General features: G+C 49.4%; 2 protein-coding genes across 7 annotated transcripts; one reads left to right on the top strand and one right to left on the bottom strand.

Moving 5' to 3' along the window:
- Positions 1-797: 797 nt before the first annotated feature.
- On the bottom strand, positions 798-9,441 carry GDPGP1 (GDP-D-glucose phosphorylase 1). Of its 5 annotated transcripts, none has more exons than XM_087428958.1 (4): positions 8,724-9,402; positions 5,068-5,160; positions 3,188-3,244; positions 798-2,142 (listed from the first exon to the last, which is right to left on the bottom strand). In XM_087428958.1, the coding sequence occupies exon 4, from the start codon at positions 2,131-2,133 to the stop codon at positions 976-978; it is 1,158 nt and encodes a 385-aa protein (XP_087285084.1). In that variant the 5' UTR covers positions 2,134-2,142; positions 3,188-3,244; positions 5,068-5,160; positions 8,724-9,402; the 3' UTR covers positions 798-975. The 5 variants fall into 5 exon arrangements, with proteins under 5 accessions (XP_087285084.1, XP_087285087.1, XP_087285085.1 ...); XM_087428961.1 differs by having other exon boundaries at positions 798-2,034; XM_087428959.1 differs by lacking the exons at positions 5,068-5,160; positions 8,724-9,402 and adding an exon at positions 9,409-9,441.
- A 256-nt stretch (positions 9,442-9,697) lies between these two features.
- On the top strand, positions 9,698-14,620 carry CIB1 (calcium and integrin binding 1). 2 transcript variants are annotated; one of them, XM_087428957.1, is made up of 7 exons: positions 9,698-9,840; positions 9,970-10,004; positions 11,109-11,217; positions 12,180-12,330; positions 12,449-12,567; positions 12,641-12,729; positions 14,518-14,620. In XM_087428957.1, the coding sequence occupies exons 1-7, from the start codon at positions 9,790-9,792 to the stop codon at positions 14,531-14,533; spliced, it is 570 nt and encodes a 189-aa protein (XP_087285083.1). In that variant the 5' UTR covers positions 9,698-9,789; the 3' UTR covers positions 14,534-14,620. The 2 variants fall into 2 exon arrangements, with proteins under 2 accessions (XP_087285083.1, XP_004432011.1); XM_004431954.3 differs by lacking the exon at positions 14,518-14,620 and adding an exon at positions 12,969-13,229.
- The last annotated feature ends 21 nt before the right edge of the window (positions 14,621-14,641 follow it).

The raw sequence follows: 14,641 nt of genomic DNA, 5'->3' as shown, positions 1-14,641 counted from the left end.
TATTAAACGTATAAATTTACATTTAAATGTTAAACTGTTTTTCTTATGAAATGTGTCATGGTGCATATTCTACTTTATCCCAACGAGACTTTATAATGTCTTTTGGGATACTAAACCTCTAAAATCCTATATATACGAGCTTCATAGAGGCCTGGGCAGAGAAAGCCAACTACCCGGGGAGCTGGGCCTCAGCTCAGGGCCCGAGAACTGTTAGGGACTGCACCTCTGCTATGGGAGCCACTGCCTGGATAGACAGTCACAAGTGCACAGACCCAACTCAGCTTCTGGTGTCTGCCTGCCTGTGCTACTATGTAGGAGCTGTCTGACCTTGGACAAGCTCTTAAATCTCTGTCAGTCTGGGTCTCTTCATCTGTTAAATGGAGTATGAAGAGGACCCGCACCTTCGAAGTTGTGAGGACACCTTGTTTTCACATGAGATGACGTATGTGAAGAACACTGAGCTCAGTGTTGGGGGCTGGAGGAAACTTCAAGGTGGCCAGGTAGGTGAAGAATGTGCTATAAACAGGCATCTGGAGCAGGGCCAAATGTAGGGGAGAGACGAAGAAATAAAACTCTGGTGGGCAAAGGCAGAGAGAGCAGAGGGGAGAACAGAGGAAGGGGGGCAGAATGCCAGAGGCACATAAACTATCATTTTGCTAAGATTTGATAAGAAAGGAAGAGAAAAGGCCAGACATAAAGTCAGGAGTATGTCACTCTTGTGCACACTCCCTTCTTAATAGGTTTGACATCCCTGGGGCTTGTCCAGGAAGACAGGTGAGAAGCAGGAGATACATCCATGAGTGCTCATTCATTTGATTTATTCCAAGGTTTCTCCTCTTTAAGAGACCGCTTATCAGATCTTTATCCTTCCCCTTAGGCTGAGATAGATGAGAAGGCAGTTATGAAAATGACCATTACGCACAGCTCTCTGGAAAGGGACTTAGATCAGTTAGAAAATAAATACTTCTGGAAGGATTACTGCTCCTCCTGGGCTGTCAAGGCCACCAGTGCTGCCTGCACCTCTTCTGCCTGGGCTGGGGGCAGCAGACAGTCCTGGATGAGGGCCAGAGCGGCTGCCTCTGTCAGGCTGCTGAAGTCTTGGGATGTTTTGACAGGGAGGTGCCCAGCTAGTTCACAGAGGGCAACATTGAATGCCTCACCTTCCTTTATCCCAAAGCTGGACTTCCGGGCCCACAGAATTACTCGGACCCCCGTGAGGGCTGAGGAAGGTGATGTGTTTCCTGGTAGGGCCCCCCGAGTCACAAACAAGTTATGTGCAATCTCATGGTCAGTCAGGTAGTCAGTAGCCCGACATACCCTGCTTATCAAGGCTTCCAATTCAGGCCCTGGCCCGCTAGTGTAAAAGAGGAAGCCGGGAGCTGGAAGAGCCTGGAGCAGATGCAAATGACCCCCAGGGTCCAGGGGCTCGCTGGGTGCCCCCTCCACAGGCAGTCTGTGGGCCAGGTAGTAGCCATGCAGGTGGAGGTGGTTCACCGAGGCCAAGCCCCCCAGGCTGTTGAAGCCGACACGGAAGCCCGGGTGTGAGCTCAGCAGCACAGCCTCAACCCCGGCCTGCAGTGCCCCTGGCAGCAGGCGCTGGGGGAGCCCGCAAGCGGGCTCGGGCACCAGCAGCACGTGGCCCCACTCCAAAGGGCTGACGTTGATCACCACGAGGATGTCCTCCTGCTGGAGAGCACCAGGGAGATGGGGCTCCCGGTGCAATCGGAAGAGGACTTCTCCTGGCTGGATCTTGCTGAAGTTAAACTGTTCAGGGTCGAACGCCTGCCTCACGCTCCTGATGTTCTGGGGGCGCCTCCTCTGCACACCTCGCTCCACGTTCAGCTGAGCCACAAACCCCACAGCACCCGGGAGGGTTTTGGTCTGCAGCTCCCCCAGGTGGTAGCGGAACAAGCCCAGCTCCATCCGCTGCCTCCAGGCAGAGCAGAGTGCAGAGTCGAAGCGGGACAGTGGTGGCGTGTCCGGGAGGCTGGGTGCTTTCCCCGGCCACTGAATCCCTTCCAGCCTGAGCTCCTCCTGCCGATAGACAAAGTCAGGAATGCCATGCCCTTCCCAGTCCTCACTGTTTGGAGGTAGCAAATAGGAAGTTTCATTTGAATCACATGGAATAGCCATGGGGTTGACCTGAAACAATCATAGAGGTGAAAAACACACGATGCTATCCCATTTCCAGAGATTTTATTTTTATTTTCAATTACCTTTTACTTTTTGATCTTATTACAAAAGTAATGTATGCTGTTGGTAAACCATTTTGAAAACACGGAAATCACTCAAAATTCTGTCACCTGCAGATTAGTCTACGTTTTTGCCGAATTAAAAGTATATATCAAATTTTTTTCTTTCTAAAAATTATATATATAGAGTAAACTTTCTTAATGGAGAAAAAATAAACTACAATCCTTATTTCAATGCCCAGGGAAAATAAACAATTTACATTTAGCTTCATTTTCATATACAGTCATGTGTCGCTTAATGACGGGAATACATTCTGAGAAATGTATCCTTAGGCAATTCTGTTGTTGTGCGAACATCATAGAGTGTACTTACACAGACCTAGATGGTATAGCCTGCTACACACCTAGGCTATGTGGTACTAATCTTATGGAGCCACCGTCATATATGCAGTCTGTTGTTAAGCGAAATGTCATGTGGCACATGACTGTACAGATGGATCTTGATTTTTTCAACCAGTCTTTAACTGTTGGACACATAAGTTGTTGCCAAGTTCATATTATTATACACAATGTTGTGATGAACATTCTGTGTATTTATCTTTGCAGAGGTGTTTTTATATTCCTTTAAAATAAAATCCTAGTAGACCACTGGGTCAGAGAAGGCTCATAGCTCAGGCTTTTGATGGACACTCTATCAAACTGCCCTCCAGAAAACTGTACCAGGGTTTCAGTGTATGAGAATGGCCAGGGTTTCAAAGCTGACCACTCCTTGTGTGGGAATAGCTTTTCCACTGATAGTGATTCCAAATGGCCAAGCATGGAGCCATCTGGGTGAGAATGGCCCAATGTGTGCATACATGCCCAGGGCCAATCCTTCAGGGGGAAGTCGGTACCTGTCTTCATCTCCCACTGAGCCCCTGGAGCCCTGTGGACCCAGAGGTGTCAGGGAGAGGGTCCTACTGTTAGCCAAGATAAGACTTCAGAAGGTGGCTTACCTCAGGAGAGTCGCTTCAGTCCAAATTTGCGTTCCCTCAGCTCTGCTGGTCCAGAAACTTCACATTAATAAAACAGAAAGGAAACATGACAAACATACAAAATGACATATCATAAGTTAAGTTGAGTTTAATGGGTATAGAGTTTCAGTTTTGCAAAATGAAAAAGTTCTAGAGATTGGTTGAACAACAATGTGAATAGACTTAACACCACTAAACTGCACACTTAGAAATAGTTAAGATGATGAATTATATGAGTTTTTTACCACAATAAAAAAGTTTTTTAAAAGTCAAGCTATGCATAATTTTGACAATAAAATGTAAAGTCTTAAATTATTCTATTAAAAGTGAGTCTCAGACATTTCTCCAGAGAAGATACACAAATGGCCAACAAGCACATGAAAGATGTTCGACATCTCTAATCATCAGGGAAACGCAAATCAAAAACACAGTGAGATATCACCTCATAGCCATCAGGATGGCTACTATCAAAAAACCAGAAAATACGGGGTTGGTGAGGATACAGTCATGTGCCACGTAACATTTCAGTCAACGATGGACCGCACATACGACAGTGGTCCAATAAGATTAGTACCGGGGCCGTCCCCGTGGCTTAGCGGTTAAGTGCGCGCTCTGAGACTGGCGGCCCGGGTTCGGATCTCTGGCACACACTGATGCACCACTTGTCTGGACACGCTGAGGAGGTGTCCCACATACAGCAACTAGCAGGATGTGCAACTATGACATACAACTATCTACTGGGGCTTTGGGGGAAAAAAAGGGAAAAAAAGGAGGAAGATTGGCAATAGATGTTAGCTGAGGGCTGGTCTTCCTCAGCAAAAAAGAGGATTGACATGGATATCAGCTCAGGGCTGATCTTCCTCACAACAAAATAAAAAATAAGATTAGTACCATATAGCTTAGGTGTGTAGTAGGCTATACCATCCAGATTTGTGTAAGTATACTCTATGATGTTCACACAACTACAAAATCGCCTAAGGATGCATTTCTTAGACCGTATCCCCATGTTAAGTGACACATGACTGTACAGAGAAATTGGAACCATTGTGCACTGTTGGTAGGAATGTAAATGATGCAGCCACAATGGAGAACATGAAAATTCCTCAAAAAAGTAAAAACAGAATTACTATGTGATTCAGCAATTCCACTTCTGAGTACATACGCAAAAGAATTGAAAGCAGGGTTTCAAAGAGATATTTGTACCCTCATGTTCACAGCAGCATTACTCATAATAGCCAAAATGTGGATGTAACCCAAGTATCCATCAATAGATGAATGGATAAACAAAATGTGATACATACATACAAAGGAATATTATTCAGCCTTAAAAAGGAAGGAAATGCTGACACATGCTACAACATGGGTGAACCTTGAACATATGTATGTTAAGTGAAATAAGCCAGACACAAAAGGACAAATATTGTATGATTCCACTTAAATAAGGTACTTAGAGTGGTCCAATTCATAGAGACAGAAAGTAGAATGGTGGTTCCCAGAGGCTGGGGGGAGTGAAGAATGAGGACTTGTTTGTTGTTTAATGGGTACAGAGTTTCAATTTTGCATGATGAAAGAGTTCCGGAGATTGGCTGCACAACAATGTGAATATACTTAACACTACTGAACTGTATACTTAGAAATGGTTAAGATGTCAAAATTTATGTTATGTGTTTTTTACCACAATGAAAAACGGTCAAGATGGTAAATTTTATGTTATGTATATTTTACCACAATTAAAAACATTTTTTTCTTTTAAGCAAGTCTCATGATAGATTTGGGAAATCCAACAATTTGCTGAGCTATACTTAAGACAGTATTCATTACTCTCTCATTAATTCATTCATTCATTCAGCATCAATGCCTACCTCGGGCCCACTCCTGATGTTCTGGCAGCAACTCTTCTGTGCCCCCTGCTGCATGTTCAGCTGAGCCACAAAACCCATGTATTTATGATGTAACTGTTGCGTATGAGACAATGAAGACACAGTGGCAAATAAGGCAAACAAGGTTCCTATCCTCATGGAACTTACACCCTGTGGTGGAGTCAGACGACTACCAAAATGAACATGTTAACCACCCATGGTTATAGCATTCTGTGGGAAATAAACTAGTGATACAATAGAGGGTAACTAAGAGGTGGGATCAGGACATCCTACTTCAATAAGAGGGCAGGGCAGGGCTCTCTGAGATGACAGCTAAGACATGAAGGGTAAGAAGAAGCCTGCAGTGAAGAGCTGAGGAACGCGTGTTCTAGACAAAGGTAACTGCAAGTCCAAGGCCCTGAGCCAGGCAGGCACTTGGCCTGTTTGAGAAACAGAAAGGAGGCCAGTGTCATCAGAGCATGGACGACAAGGGGAACAGGGCCCCAGGTGAGGCTGGAGAGGAGGCAGGAGCCAGGTTAGCTGCAGGGCCTTGTGCAACACAGTCAAGTCCAGCTACAATATGCTTGACTGTGTTAAGGATTTATTTAAAACCCAAGGAGCAGGGCCGGCCCGGTGGGGTAGCGGTCAAGTGTGTGCGTTCCGCTGCGGCGGCCCGGGGTTCACAGGTTTGGATCCCGGGCGCGCACTGATGCACTCCTTGCTAAGCCATGCTGTGGTGGTGTCCCATATAAAGTAGAGGAGGATGGGCACGGATGTTAGCCCAGGGCCAGTCTTTCTCAGCAAAAAGAGGAGGACTGGCAATGGATGTTAGCTCAGGGCTAGTCCTCCTCACAAAAACAAAAACAAAAACAAAAAACCCAAAGAGCTTGGATTTTATTCTAAATGGAATAAGAAATCACTGGCAGGTTCTAAGCAGGACTATCTGATATTTTATATATCTTTTTCTAACCGCTGTGTAGAAAATGGATTGTAGGGGAGCAAAGAGGAAGGAGAGAGACCATTTCAGAGGCCACTCTGGTAGCCAGGTGAGCAATGAGGGCAACTGGACAGCATCGTAGGCAATAGAAATAGAGAGGAGCAGGGAATGTGGGTCATGTTTTGAAGGCTGAACCAAAAGGGTCTGCTGACATGCTGGCTGTGGGGACTGAAGGAGAGGGAAGAACTGGGAGCGACTTGGCTCCAGGAACTAGATACAGTGCACTGGCATTTACAGAGATGTAGAGGCTGGGAAGGTGGGTGGGAAGAGGTTGACTAGAGGAGGGGGGAATCAAGGGTTTAATTTTGATTACAGTCATGCGTAGTTGAACGATGGGCATATGTTCTGAGAAATGTGTCATCAGGCGATTTCGTCGTTGTGTGAACATCATAGAGTGTACTTACACAAACCTAGATGGTACAGCCCAGTACACACTTAGGCTCTATGGTGCTAATCTTACGGGACCACCATCAGGTATGTGGTCCGTCGTTGACCAGAATGTCATCATGGGGCATGACCGTATTGAGTTGAGATGCAGCTGGGCATCCAAGAAGAGAAGTGGTGTAGGCAGTTGGATAGTTAAACTTGGAGGTCAAGGGTAAGGTCTGGGCTAGATATAAATTGGAGTAACATTTAAAGCCAGGGGCTAGGACCAAAGACCCAGGACCAAGATGACACCAAAAGGCTAAAAATATGAGTAAAGACATATCAATCAACAGAATCAATAAAAAGTGGGTATGGGCATATTTATATTAAAATGAACTAGTACACAAAAAGCATTACCTAGGGATAAAGAGGAAGACTTTAGAGTGACAAATCAGTAGTGACCATGTGACAGAATTCAACCTTTATAGGAAAACCAGGAGAAAGGGAACACTAGTTGCATGTCTATCTCATACCAGGCATGGGCTGCGGGGTTTCCAAGTCCACTCAGGTGACCCTGACAACAAGCCTGTAAGGTGGGTATCATCCCAGGAAAAGAGTGAGAGACTAGTTTTAGAGGCTGACAAGGTGTTTGAATTCTACCTCTACCATTCACTGATGCGACCTTGAACCCCTAGAATAAAGTTCATTTCCTTAGCACGGCCTCTGGGCTCTCTGCCTCCCTCTCTCACCTCATCTCCTACCACTCTTCCCCTTCCCTACTCTGCTCCTCACTCTCACTAAGCTTGTTCCTGCTCATGGCCTCGGCACTTACTATTCTGTCTGCCTAAAATACCCTTTACCCAGATTTTCTTCACATGGCTGGGTCCTTGAGGTCTCAGACCAAATGTCACTGCCTCAGAGAAATCTTCTGTGGCCACCCTATTTAATGACCCAAGGAAAACAGAGAGAAGGAAACAATATTATAAGCAGGGAAAAAAATGTCTTGGAAAACAAGAAAAAAGGAGAATACATAAATCCAAGAGTTGGTACATTGACAAAAATATGATCTACAAACAAGCCTTTGAAAAACCTAAGAAACAAAATGTTACAATAAGCAGCACTAGAAGCTATTTTTAAAAGTTTATCAGCAACTCAGTTTTATCACTGCATCAAGAGTTGATCACACACAAGAAGCACAATATGCTAACCAGACTCGCCAGGGACTGCTGGGTGACTCAGAATGCCTATTTAATAATTTACAGTGAGAAACATGCCAAACAGCACAAAATGTTCTTATTGGCTGCTCAGTATAGTCCCTCCTCTGTACAAAAATCTACCAGGAAGCAAAATTATCCTCAATGAAGAAGGGTTCAGAGCCAAGTGAGGTGGCTGGGAGATCTAGATCACAGCTGGTCACCACGGCACAAGGCCAACTCCCACATCTTCCCGTGAAGAGATACAGTCTCACCTCGAAGTCCAGGGATCTGCCTTGGCTGGCCAGTGCTCCCTCTCCTCAGTCTAGTACAGAAGACACAGTAACAGCTTCTTGCTCTTTGCCTACCCTTTTACCAACTGAAGACCAACCTTTTCTTGGACAGAAAGAGACCACTATCAAGAGAAAAATGATCATGTTGGGACAGCACTATACTCCAGTCACTTTGACTGGTTTTGGTGTTTCCACTGCCCTGCAGCCTCCACTTCTTGGAATGGAATATTTCCACGACGGTGGGACTCAATGTTGATATATTGAATCTTACTAACGTCACTCTCGGATGATCACTTTATTATTGAGTGCTGGGAAATCTAGTCACTCAGCAAACATTTACTCAACAACTGCCACATAGCAGGTCCTGGAGATCATGATTCTCAAAGCTCATGGGGCTTCCAGTCTAGTGAGGGAAACAGACATTCACTCAATCATCACCCAAGTAAACATAAAGTGCAAACATGATACATGCTGTCAAGAAGCAAGTGTGAGACAGATTCTCAATCTAGTCTGGGGAATCGGGAAAGGCTTCCCTGAGGATAAGACGGAAGAGGCACTGAGAGCCCAGAGTGGCTGAAAACACAGAGAGCCTGAGGAACCAGTAGAGGGAGACGCCAGAGTTAGAGTACAGGGGGCTAGAATTTGGGTTTTTACCACTTAATGGTTAAATGGTTAAGACCGAAATGCTCAGATTTAGACTTTACAAAGATCAGCAAGTAGAATGACTTGGAAGAATCCAAAACTAATCCCTACAATTTTGTCAATTATACTTCAATGAAGCTGAAAAAAAAACAAAAAAAAGAATCTCACCTCCACCTCCTCCTCTCAGCAGCTTGGAATCCTCTCCTTTTGAAATAACGTAGGTTCATTCATTCATGCATGCATCCAGTAAATATTTACTGAGAGCCTCCTATGTGCCAAGCATTGTTGTAGGGGTGGAGCAAACAGGTCAGCCTCAGTCCCTATCGCCCTGGAGCACGCAAGTCTGGGCGCAGGGTGGGGGTCAGAGGAGAGCATGCAGGCAGGAGTGAGGAGTACAGCAGTTGGGAGCCTCGAAAAGAGCCTCACACTGGAGCGACCGCTTTCACAATGCCCGAGCCTAGACAACTCACCAAGCCCTTCTGGACACTTGTAACGTTTCCACACTTGTAAAATGGGAACCGACCTTGCAGGCCTGTTGTAAGAACCGGAGATAACTAGGCACAGCGCTTGGCATACAGCTGGCCCTCAGCAGAAGGCCTCAGCTGGCCGCAGGGTTATGGTGACTTCTGGAGAGGCGGCACTAGGGCTGTAACACGTGCGGCGAATGCCGGGTGGTAACGCCAGGATGGAAAAGCCCTCGCCGGGCAGAGGGGCAGCCGACCGCCTCTGACCACTCAGTTAGTCTCGAGTTTCCCGGTTACCCTAATTCCAGAGACGTCCCTGATGCCCCTTACCGGACCCCGCCCAAAGCCGCCGCATCCGCCGCCACCTACAGCAGGTGAGGAGGACTCACCACGCGAGCGCGCCCAAGCTCCCACCAGGGCCATAGCGAGGTCGCAGCGCCGTCCGCGCATGCGCAGCCTGCAAGCACGCACGGGGCGCGACCCGACACGCCCACCTCGGAGGCGGGGCCGTGCGGCCCGGGCTCCGCCCCGGAGCGTCAGGCCCCGCCCCGGCCCCGCCTCCAGCTCGCCGGGGACCGCCTGGAGTCGGGAGCCGGCCTGCTGAGCCCGGCGGAGAGCGCCTGGGCGCTTTAAGGAGGGGGCGGGCGCCGGGGTGGTGGCCCCAGGGGCGGTTGCCGCGGGGACGGGGCGGGGACGCGGCCCGAGGGCGGAAGTGAGAAAGTTGCCGGCGTCCCGAGGCGAGTTGGCAGAGCTGTGCGCGCGGCGCTGCGATGGGGGGCTCGGGCAGTCGCCTGTCCAAGGACCTGCTGGCCGAGTACCAGGTGCGCGGGACGCCGGGCCCCAGGGAGCTTGCGCGCGGGCCTGCGCTCCGGAGCGGGATCCCCGAGCCGGGGGCAGGGCGGCGCGGCCTCCGGGCGGCCCGCTGAGCTCCGCTCTCGTTTGCCTTCCAGGACTTGACGTTCCTTACGAAGCAGGAGATCCTCCTGTAAGTGCTGTCTCGATCCTCACCTCCAGGACCCCCTAGAGGCGGCTTCGGGGGGGCTCTTACAGATGGGCAAACTGAGGCCGCCCACAGGGAGGGTCAGGGGCCTGCCTGAGGTCAGCAGCTGAGCCGGAACTGGAGTCCAGGGCCCCGAGCCCTGGGCTGTGTGCCCTCTTCCCGGCACGCCCTCCCCACTCGCGCCCGGGGCTCCAGCTCTGCACCGCGGAGCCACTTCGTAGCCGCCGGCCCAAGTTAGGCGCTCTTTGACCCTGTGCTCCACTGGCTTCTGCAAAACCGAACTTCCGCCCCAGTCCGGCAGGAACTGCTGTGGCTCTCGGACGACCTCGCCTACTGGCAAAGCCGCAGAAGCCTTGGGGAACCTGGCTCCTCCTCCCAACTTTACCTGAATAATTCAGTAACCGTTAACGCTCACTGAGTACTTACCCTGCCCAGGAACTGTGCTAAGTGGTTTGCCTACATTACGTAATTTAATTCTCATGGGAGAGGTACGGGGACAATGAAACAGGTTCAGAGAAGTTTGGTCGCCTGCCTAAGACTACACTCCTAGTAAGAGGATTTGAACTGAGGCTGGAACTCTATTCCTAGTCGTGTGCCAGCTTTTTGTGGCCAGGGCACTTGAGTAAGGAGATTCCTGGGCTTCCCTTGGCAAAAATAACCTCAGTGGGAAGGAGGTGGGGGCTGAGGAGGAGATAGTTCAGGGCAGCTGCTAAAAAGAGGGAGGCTTTGAGGAGCAGGAAATCCCTGGAGTGAAATGAGGAGATTTCGATTTTGCTCTTTTCTCCCTGTTCTTCAGGGCCAACTTCTGACTCCTTCCCCAAACTTTCCACCCCTCAGGGAGCTCTGGAATGAGTGCCCAGCACAGTGCCTGACACACAGCAGGCACTCAGTACATACCCATTGCAAGAATGGGCTCCCAGCCTGTACTGTCTTGTGATGTACCTCCCTTCGGCTTATCATGCCTGATGACTCAGAAGTTCTGTTTATGTGGCTTAGCTCCTCACCTGGTTTGCAGTGGGTAGCAAGGCAAGGAGTGGGGATGCAACACCCACGAGAAGGCGCACCAACAGGTTCCCCTCCTTCTGCCAGAGCCCACAGGCGGTTTTGTGAGCTGCTTCCCCTGGAGCACCGGACTGTGGAGGAGTCACTGCAGATACGGGTGTCCTTGGAGCAGATCCTCAGCCTTCCAGAGCTCAAGGTGCTAGCCCCCCACCCTCCCTCTGCTACTCATTGCTCCCCATTCTGGTCTTTTCTCTGTGTAGCCCTAATTTCCTGAGGGCAAGGGCTTTACCAAAATCGCCTGATGGAATTATCTAGAATGGTGTTTTTCAAACTGGGGTTCTGGGACATATTCTTGGAGGTTCAAAGTTTTGTCCTTTAAGAGGAGTTACCTTGTTAAAATTTGAGAAACTCTATTCCAGAGGCAGATTGCCTTTCCATAGGGCTGCTGTGAAAATTTCCATGCAAAGGGCCTGGGCTAGCACTTCTAACAGTAAGTGTTAAGTAGATGTCTGTCTTTTATTTTTTTATTTTATTTATTTATTTTTTTAAACAGTTTTATTTATTTATTTTTTTGTGAGGAAGATCAGCCCTGAGCTAACATCCGTGCTAATCCTTCTCTTTTTGCTGAGGAAGACCGGCTCTGAGCTAACATCTATCACCAATCCTCCTCCTTTTTCTTTTTTTTTCCCCCAAAGCCCCAGTGGATAGTTGTATGTCATAGTTGCACATCCTTCTAGTTGCTGTATGTGGGACGCGGCCTCAGCACGGCCGGAGAAGCGGTGTGTCCGTGCGCGCCCAGGATCCGAACCCGGGCCGCCAGTAACCGCTAAGCCCCGGGGCCGGCCCTGATGTCTGTCTTTTAAAATAACCAGCCTATCCTGTTCTCTTTGCTTAGGATGTCTTCCTCTTCCTTCTCTGTCCCCCGGCCTGCCTTTGGGTTAAATTCCGACTCCCAGGAAGCCATCCTGTCCCTTCCCCAGCTGGGTCATTGGTCCTTCTGCCCTCCATGCTGGCCCCAAAGTACTGAGGTTCTCCCTCGTGAGCCTGAGCTCATGGTGCGAGTACCGTGACCTGCTCCCTCCAGTTCCTGGTTAGGGTTTGATGAGTGTGCGACCTGGGCTGCGTCCTGTGGTGTTCACAGAATGCTCTCTTGCCTAGGCCAACCCCTTCAAGGAGCGAATCTGCAGGGTCTTCTCCACATCCCCAACCAGGGACAGCCTGAGCTTCGAGGACTTCCTGGACCTCCTCAGTGTGTTCAGTGACACAGCAACCCCAGACATCAAGTCCCACTATGCCTTCCGCATCTTTGGTAAGGACCAGGCGGAGCCTGGTGGAACACCGCCCCTTCCCACGTGGCTGGGAGTCATTCATGGAGCCTTGAAGCTCATCTTGACCATATCCTTTTTGGCTTCCTGTCTGCTCTTTAGACTTTGATGATGATGGAACCTTGAACAGAGAAGACCTGAGCCAGCTCGTGAACTGCCTCACGGGAGATGGCGAGGACACCCGGCTCAGTGCTTCAGAGATGAAGCAGCTCATTGATAATGTGAGGGGCTGGGCCGGGCCAGGGAGCAGGAGGGAAAGGTTGGGGCTTTGGCCTGAAGCTCTCCCTTTCCCAGATCCTGGAAGAGTCTGACATTGATAGGGATGGGACCATCAATCTCTCCGAGTTCCAGCATGTCATCTCCCGTTCACCAGACTTTGCCAGGTATGACAGTGGTTCCCATCTGCTGCATCTCTGTCTGGGATGTTATTATGGGAGGTGGTGCCCGGTGTGAGAGAAAGCCTCCTGCTTCCTCTGAATGTATCACGGTAGCTCTTCTTCTACAAGGGACTGCCAGGTGTGGGACACAGCCCCTTCCAAAGGGTCTTAGGGGAGAGGTGGGTAAGTTTGGGTTTAGTCTCTATTCTCTTCCAGCAAAAAACCCAACCCTCTCTTCTCGTCAGCTCCTTTAAGATTGTCCTGTGACAGGAGCCACAGCATGTGTCCCAGCACCCTGTTGAAGAACCTTTTCACTCCTGAGCTGTGGCCAAGGTTATGCCTGTGTCGCCACGGCTGGCCAAGCTGGCCCAGCCTAGAGCTGGCACTGCACAGTCTTGCCCCGGGCAGGGGAGGGGCCTCCATGTCAAGGCCTCTCCCCTTCTCACTGCCAATGTCATCACTGTTTGTGTTTCTACTAATCAATAATAAAGGTTTAGAAGTTTTGACTCTGTGTGTGACACTACAAACACTGGTATGAAGAAGGACTGGACTTCTAGCAGCCTTTGGTCATATTGGGAAAAAGTAGGACCTAAAGAAAGGGCCAGCAGGAAGTCAAACTGTACCCACCCCTCCCACCCTCTCGTGAGGATGTGCAGCTGAAGGGTAGCATCAGGACAGAACTCTTCTGTATCCTGGTGGTGGTGGTGGTTACATGAATTCCTACATGTGTTAAACTTTATAGAACTGTATAGCATAAGAAAAAAATCAATTTTACTGTGATAATTTTCACAACGAACATTTTTTGAAGAGTTAAAAAAAAACAAACCACCCTGTCACCTGTGCCCCTACCCCTGAACTGAACTGGAGAAGCAAAGTAAAGGGGCTGAAGTAAACTGAACAATCCCCCACCCCTGCCCCATAGTGCGTTAACTCGCCACCTTAAGAACCGCGCTCCACAGGAGACACAGTCAGTCAGCCAGGCTAGGCTGGCTCTGGCCCACTAACCCCTCAAAGAGGAGGCTCAGAACCTCCCAGATCTCAGAGAACTAGACCAACTTCAAAGAGCAACAGTCCTCTAAAAGGAAGGGCCACAATTCAATTTCAATTCTTTAGATTTTATTTAAAAAAAAAAAAAAAAAGTAAAGTGCGTCTTGTTTAAAAAATATAAAACCCACATCAACTCAAGGCCCCTGTGCTGGGCAGTGTCAGTATCCCTTAGATGGAGGCAGGTGATGTGTAGGGGGTGAACTGGGGACTGGGCCTGAAGACAAGGCTAGGGTAGATGTGGGGAAAAGGGACACACAGGTTCTCTCGGGCTGTGATGGAGGAAGGCAGGCAACAGTTCCTTCCTTGGGTTCCGAGGGAAAGGTCTAATTGTCATCAACTCTCTCCTGGGCTCATGCGCTGCCCTCTCTGTCATGCAGCCACAGCCTGATACAGGCCGGAAAGGCCCAGCGGGTGGGTCCGAGCCCCGGGGCCGGTGAGGGCTGCAGCACTGGCGTAGCTCCCTGGTCCCTGAGGTGACAGGATGATGGCGGTAACAACTTGGCCAGTCAGCAAGGCAGGACTCACAGCGCCAGAGCTGGCCCTGGCTCTGCGGGGAAGGCAGAAGGTGGAAGAGACTAGCTGGGAGGGATCTCCAACTGTCTCAAACACCCACTTTGGATGAGTCTCCAACGCCCCTGCAGGGCCTTGCTGGGGGGCTGTGAACTGGAGCGGCCGTTTGCTTGGCATTGTGTTGTCTCTCACTCTTCTCACTCGTAATTCACATTTTCAATTGTCTTTTAAACAAAGGGCTCAGTTTACATAAGGAGCACTGTTCTGCCCACCTGGGCAGGCCCCCATCTTCAGCCAGGACCTCCGGGGCCATGGCTATCTCGGTTGGAGAGGACCTCGCTACTTGGCTGAAAAGCAGCAG

This window comes from Ceratotherium simum, chromosome 3 (assembly GCF_057802395.1).
Source record: "Ceratotherium simum simum isolate JZ-2026a chromosome 3, ASM5780239v1, whole genome shotgun sequence".
Taxonomy (NCBI): Eukaryota; Metazoa; Chordata; class Mammalia; order Perissodactyla; family Rhinocerotidae; genus Ceratotherium; species Ceratotherium simum.
Note: the sequence above shows the minus strand (reverse complement) of the source record. Positions and strands in the feature narration are given on the sequence as shown.